This window comes from Eriocheir sinensis, chromosome 64, assembly GCF_024679095.1.
Source record: "Eriocheir sinensis breed Jianghai 21 chromosome 64, ASM2467909v1, whole genome shotgun sequence".
Lineage (NCBI taxonomy): Eukaryota > Metazoa > Arthropoda > Malacostraca > Decapoda > Varunidae > Eriocheir > Eriocheir sinensis.
The window spans coordinates 2,277,188-2,284,206 of record NC_066572.1 but is presented as its reverse complement, the minus strand read 5'-3'; the positions used below and the strand labels follow the sequence as shown (position 1 = coordinate 2,284,206).

At 48.9% G+C, this 7,019-nt stretch overlaps 1 protein-coding gene across 12 annotated transcripts in view; it reads left to right on the top strand.

The window, feature by feature from the left end:
• LOC126987231 (probable ribonuclease ZC3H12C) overlaps window positions 1-6,631 on the top strand; it is a 55,401-nt gene extending 48,770 nt beyond the window's left edge. For 6 of the 12 annotated variants that reach the window (XM_050844042.1, XM_050844043.1, XM_050844044.1 and 3 more), the window contains 2 exons: window positions 1,334-1,761; window positions 2,401-6,631. In XM_050844042.1, the coding sequence (XP_050699999.1) occupies window positions 1,334-1,761; window positions 2,401-3,947 (1,975 nt within the window). In that variant the 3' untranslated portion in view covers window positions 3,948-6,631. The remainder of the gene's footprint in view (window positions 1-1,333; window positions 1,762-2,400) is intronic. The other 6 variants (XR_007740451.1, XR_007740449.1, XR_007740447.1 and 3 more) reach the window with 6 other exon arrangements.
• Window positions 6,632-7,019: the final 388 nt, after the last annotated feature.

The window sequence follows — 7,019 nt, the reverse complement described above, 5'->3', positions numbered from 1 at the left end:
AGAGAGAGAGAGAGAGAAGTTAACAGGAAGGAAAAAGGGAGAGAGGGAAAAGAAGATTAGGTTAAGGGGTATAGAAAGTAAGGGAGAGGAAGGGAGATAGGGAGATGGAAGTTGATTTTAAGGAAAGGGAGAGGGAGAAGTTAACAGGAAGGAGAAAGGGAGGGAGAGAAAGAAGAGATTAAGAGGTACTGGAGGAAGGGAGACTGAGGTTGATTCTGAGAGAGAGAGAGAGAGAGAGAGAGATGGAAGTTGATTTTAAGGAAAGGGAGAGAGAGGGAGAAGTTAACAGGAAGGAGAAAGGGAGGGAGAGAAAGAAGAGGTACTGGAGGAAGGGAGACTGAGGTTGATTCTAAGGAGAGAGAGAGAGAGAGAGAGAGAGAGAGAGAGAGAGAGAGAGAGCATACAACTTGCTGTCAAAGGATATGTCTGATTTCACGTCTAATACATGATAACCCACTCAAGGAAACAGTTGCCCAGTACTATTTTTTTTTTTTTTTCTCCTGGGATCAACATGGGTTTTCCTCTTCCTCCTCCTCCTCTTCTTCCTCTTCCTCCATTTTTTTATTACAATTACTAGTCATCTTGTTTGTGTCTGTGTGGTGGGATTTCCCTTCTCTCTCTCTCTCTCTCTCTCTCTCTCTCTCTCTTCTAACCCCCCTTTCCCTCCCTTTCCTTTCCCTTCTTTCTCCTTCCCTTCCTTTCCTTTCCCTGCCCTTCCTTTCCCTTTCCTTCCCTTCCCTCCCTTTCCTTTCCCTTCCTTTCCTTTCCCTGCCCTTCCCTTCCCTTCCTTCTCTTCCCTCCCTTCCCTTTCCTTCCCTTCACTCCCATCCTTACCCATTCTTTCTCTCCCTTAATCCCTAAAACTCCCTCTCTCTCTCTCCCTCCCTCCCTTCCTTCCTTCCTTCCCTAACAGTCCTAACCTAACCTAACCTTCCCTAATCTAACCTAACCTAACCTTCCCTAACCTAACGTAACCTTCCCTAATCTAACCTAACCTTCCCTAATCTAACCTAACCTTCCCTAACCTTCCCTAATCTAACCTAACCTTCCCTAACCTAACCTAACCTTCCCTAATCTAACTTAACCTTCCCTAACCTTCCCTAATCTAACCTAACCTTCCCTAACCTAACCTAACCTTCCCTAACCTAATCTAACCTAACCTTCCCTAATCTAACCTAACCTTCCCTAACCTAACCTAACCTTCCCTAACCTAATCTAACCTTCCCTAATCTAACCTAACCTTCCCTAACCTAACCTAACCTTCCCTAACCTAACCTAACCTAACCTTCCCTAACCTAACCTAACCAAACCTAACCTAACCTCCTATCCCCAGGGTATGTGGCGGCAAGCGGATAGTCTCGTATGATGACCGGTACATCCTGAAGGAGGCCCTGCAGTGTGGTGGCGTGGTGGTCAGCAACGACAACTACCGCGACCTGGTTTCCGAGTCACCCGGATTCCGCCGTGTCGTCGAGGAAAATCTCCTCATGTTCTCGTGGGTCAATGGCAGATTTGTACCACCGGACGACCCCCTAGGACGCAGCGGGCCGACTCTGGACGTCTTCCTGCGTCGGGCGAACCTAAGGGACAAGGACAAGCAAGCCCCGTGTCCCTATGGTCGGAAATGTACCTATGGAAATAAGTGCAAGTATAAACATCCGGAAAGGGGAACGGCGCCGCTCAAGTCAGTCACAGAGCGCCTTCAGGAGCAGGCCCAGCGACACTACCAGAACAAGGCTAAGAGCAGGGATTCGTCACCAGGTGTGTGTGTGTGTGTGTGTGTGTTTGGGGGTGAGGGGGGGATGAGGGAGTGATTTCTGTGTGTGTGTGTGTGTGTGTTTGGGGGTGAGGAGGGGATGAGGGAGAGATTTCTGTGAGTGTGTGTGTGTTTGGGGGTGAGGAGGGGATATGAGGGAGTGATTTCTGTGTGTGTGTGTGTGTGTGTTTGGGGGTGAGGAGGGGATATGAGGGAGTGATTTCTGTGTGTGTGTGTGTGTGTGTGTGTTTGGGGGTGAGGAGGGGATATGAGGGAGTGATTTCTGTGTGTGTGTGTGTGTTTGGGGGTGAGGAGGGGATATGAGGGAGTGATTTCTGTGTGTGTGTGTGTGTGTGTGTGTGTTTGGGGGTGAGGAGGGGATATGAGGGAGTGATTTCTGTGTGTGTGTGTGTGTGTGTGTGTGATGTTTGGAAGGCAAGGTTATGTCAGTGCTGGGAGAAAGGGTTTTAAGTTTGAAGGGGAAGGGTGTGTGTGTGTGTGTGTGTGTGTGTGTGTGTTTGTGTTTGTGTGTGAAATACTGAAAAAAAAGTTAATTAGGAAACATAGCAATGGGTATATATCTAGGTTCCAGAGGCAGGCAGGTGACCATTGGCTGACCTAACCCCCTCCTTCCCTCCCCCCAGGTGAAGGCCTCCGCGGGTCCCTGTCCCTGCCGGTTTGCTCGGCCGCTGACTCTGACGTGTCCAAGAAGCCGTTGGCACGCACCCAGTCCATCGTGCCCACCGTGTCGCTCACCCTGCCCTCCGCCCTCACCCAGGACACCCCCACCCACGACCACTCCCCCGCCACCACCCCCGCCGCCCCCACCCACTCCCACCACCACCTCATGCCCCCCGCGCTGGACCCGCTGCGCTCCGCCACGCTGTACAAGAGTGACTCCGCCCTCTACCACCTCTACTCCTCCCCCCCCGGCTACGGCGCCTCAGCCTGGGGCTGGGAAGGGGGGCAGCAGGGGGGCGGGGCGGGGCACTATGGGTCACACCTGCCCCTGGGTAAGCAGCAGAGTGACCCGGACCAGCAGGACAACCCGCACCGCAAGCTGCAGCGCCAGCTGACCCTCAACCCTTCCTACGACTCACGGCTGTACAAGATACACGGCTTCAGGGAGCCTGCCCCGGAGCACTTCCCCCTGGGGGGCGCCCCCACCCCAGGCAGCGGCCAGGGCCAGGCGCAGGGCCAGGGCTCCCCCAGCAGGGTGGGGCGGGGCTCCGAGGGGGGCGTCTTCCCCCCGGGGCAGGGCCGCGCCTCACCGGGGTACTCCTCGGGGCCATACACGGGGCGGGATCAGGGCCCCGGGGGGCTGCACACCCCCCTGGCGCGCCACAGCTCCCAGGACGGGGCCAAGCACCTGGCGTCCCTGCCGCCCCACCTCTACCCCTCCTACTCCCACCCACACGTCACCCGCTTCGCCTCTGCCCCGGACCCCATTTGGGGCGGGGCGCCCCAGGCCACCACCTCCGCCCCGCCGCCGCTCATCACGCGCCTCAACAGCACCTCAGACACACGCCTCAACCTGTACACCACCGACCACCTCTACTTCCCCCCGGACCTGTACGAGGACCCCCTGGGGCGCCCCGCCTCGTACGCCCCCATGACGCACCCCCCGGGCCCCTCCCAGGGCTCCCGCCCCATGTCCCCACAGAGTTCAGCGCTGCACCACTCCCCCAGTGTGTCCCCGCGGGGCCACACGCCGCCCCAGCAGCAGCAGCAGCAGCAGCAGCCCCAGGGTAGCAGCCAGCCACAGGGCCCCCCGGGCAGCGGCTTCCCTCCGCCGGGCCACGAGGACACGCGGCTGCGGGTGTTCTACCACCTGTCGCAGCTGTTCCCCGAGGCACAGGTGCGGGCCGTCATGACCCACCACCCCGAGGAGACCGACCCGCAGAAGATATGCGGCTACATCCTGGCGGCGGGGCAGGGCGGCTCACGCCCCATGTCCCCACAGCACGCCCAGCCCCAGCCCCCGCCGCCGGCCTCCCCGTACCTCATGCAGGGCTTCCCCCCCCCGGCCCCCGCCAGCCACGAGGACGCCCGCCTGCGCGCCTTCTACCACCTCTCACAGCTGTTCCCCGAGGCCGAGGTGCGCGCCGTGCTGGCCCGCGCCCCGGACCAGACCGACATACAGCAGTTCTGCGCCGCCCTGCTCCAGCGCCGCCCCGCCCACCAGTCATGAGGCGGCGGCGGCGGTGAGGGGTGGTGGTGGTGGTGGTGGTGGTGGCATTCCAGGGTCTGGGTGGCGGTGGTGGTGGTGGTGATTTTTTATGGTGTAGGGTGGTGACGGTGTACGTATGTATGTATGTATATGTACGTCTGTGTGTGTGTGTGTATATGTATTAGAGGACAGATTTTATGTGTATGTACGTATGTGTGTGTGTGTGTGTGTGTGTTTTTAATTAAGTTAGTCTGGACATAAGTAGAAATTTTAGCTTGAGAGAGAGAGAGAGAGAGAGAGAGAGAGAGAGAGAGAGAGAGAGAGAGAGAGTATTACATGTATATAACTTAACTAAAACCTAATTTATGTCAAACCCGATAATACCAATACACAGGAAGGAGAAGAGAAGGAGTACAAAAGAAGAAGAAGAAGAAGAAGAAGAAGAAGAAGAAGACGCCCACAAGCTCAGTGACCACTGGCGCCCTAACTAAAGAGAGTATCTATAATAATGATAAGAATAATAGTAATAATAATAATAATAATAATACATATAGATATACATAAATATATATATAAATATTTACTGCCGTGCGGTGTGTTGTGTGTGTTAGAATTATGCTGAGTGTGTTACCAAGCCACGGAGAGAGAGAGAGAGAGAGAGAGTGTGTGTGAGAGAGAGAGAGAGAGAGGAAAGCAGGGAGTGAGACAGACAGAGAGAGAGAGATAGAAAGAGAAAGTTATGAGATTGAAAATAGAGAGAGAGAGAGTGTGTGTGAGAGAGAGAGAGAGAGAGAGAGAGAGAGAGAGAGAGAGAGAGAGAGAGAGAAGTGAAGAGAAGGAAAACAGCATGTGAGAGAGAGAGAGAGAGAGAGAGAGAGAGAGAGAGAGAGAGAGAAAAAGAGAAAGAGAGAGAGAGAGAGAGAGAGAGAGAGAGAGAGAGAGAGAGAGAGAGAGAGAGAGAGAGAGAGAGAGAGAGAGAGAACAACAACCAAAAGAAAGATAGAGCGAGAGAGAGAGAGTGTGAAAGAAAGAAAGTGAGCGAGCGAGAGAGAGAGAGAGAGAGAGAGAGAGAGAGAGAGAGAGAGAGGTCTGCACCACTAGTTAAAAGAGAAACTTATTTGCTCACATTTATGCTGATAAGAATAGGCTTAGTTCAACACCTGAGAGAGAGAGAGAGAGAGAGAGGCAGGTCAGACACTACAGGTAAACATATATATATATAGACAACAACAACCAATGCTATAGAGATGGAAAATAGAGGAGGTAAATGTTTTGGAGTCACTAAGAGGTGAAGCCACTGTTAGATTTTGAGGTACAGGTTAACAGTGATGGAAATATGAGGTTTGGAAGTTATAGAAGTTAATGAGAGGTGATTATACAGGTTAATTGAGGTTGTTATACAGGTAGACTTGGAAATACTGGTTAACAGCGATGGAAAGTGTGGTTAATATATACAGGTTAATAAGAGATGTACTTTATTAATATTAAGAGAGGTGGAAGAGTGTCATTTAGGTGTGATTAAGTGTAAGGAATATCAGGAAAAAGTGTTAATCAGTGTGGGAAGAAATTGATACTTGGTTGACATCAGATTGCAAGAGTTGAATATTGAAAATGGTAGAAAAAAATAATACAAGTTGACGATCAATTCGAAAAATATGAAACAGTGTAAACAAAAACTATATCAAATGAAGAACAGAAAAAAGAATATATGTTTGTAAAAAAATCAGCAGAAAAGAGATAAATTTGGAAGAGTTTAATGTGAAATAGATTGAAAAAAGGCAGATATCAAATTTGAGATGAAAACAGATCTGTATATATGTAATGAAGAACAGAAAAAGGAATATATGTTTGTAAAAAAATCAGCAGAAAAGAGATAAATTTGGAAGAGTTTAATGTGAAATAGATTGAAAAAAGGCAGATATCAAATTTGACGAGATGTAAACAGGTCTGCATATATGTAATGAAGGACAGAAAAAAGAATATATGTTTGTAAAAAAATCAGCAGAAAAGAGATAAATTTGGAGGAGTTTAATGTGAAATAGATTGAAAAAAGGCAGATATCAAATTTGAGGAGATGTAAACAGGTCTGCATATATGTAATGAAGAACAGAAAAAGGAATATATGTTTGTAAAAAAATCAGCAGAAAAGAGATAAATTTGGAGGAGTTTAATGTGAAATAGATTGAAAAAAGGCAGATATCAAATTTGAGTAGATGAAAACAGGTCTGCATATATATAATGAAGAACAGAAAAAAGAATATATGTTTGTAAAAAAATCAGCAGAAAAGAGATAAATTTGGAGGAGTTTAATGTGAAATAGATTGAAAAAAGGCAGATATCAAATTTGAGGAGATGAAAACAGGTCTGCATATATGTAATTTGAAACCAGAAGAAAGCAGGTGTATATCTTAATTAGCAACGAGTGTGAACAGGTGAACAGGTGTAATTAATATTGATAAGATAGAGAAGAGTTGACTAGCAAATTTGAAAACATGAAAAAGTGTAAACAAAAACTATATCATATAAAGAACAAGGAAAAAAAAGCAAGGTATATATAAAAAGAGGCAAAAAGAAGGTAAATTTGGAGGAGTTTAACGTGAAATATTGAAGAAAAAACGTGGATATCAAATGTGGACAGCTGACAACAGGTTTCTAATTAGTAGCAGGTGTGGAGAGACTCATGGAGGTGTGTTAGTGAGGCGAGGTGATGTGAGGCGAGGCGTGAGGTCCCAGCAAGACACTAAGTCATCCCCGAGACACTTAAGGAGCAGTGAGCGTTGGCATAAACCGAGATAATTTACGGGATAGCCAGAGATGAACCTATTTTTTATCTACTACGATTACTACCGCTACTACTACTACTACTGCTACTATTGATGATGCTACTTTGTTATGGCTGAGTGGCTGAATGGATTGGATGAAGGGCGAGGGAGTGTGTGTGTGTGTGTGTGTGTGTGTGTGTGTGTGTGTGTGTTGGTTGGCGATGCTCGGCTTAAGCTCTCGGCAGGATAAACGTCACTCTGGAACAAAAGGATTGGCAATGATTTTATTACTTAAAGAAACCATGATTTCTTTGATTTTTTTTTTATTACT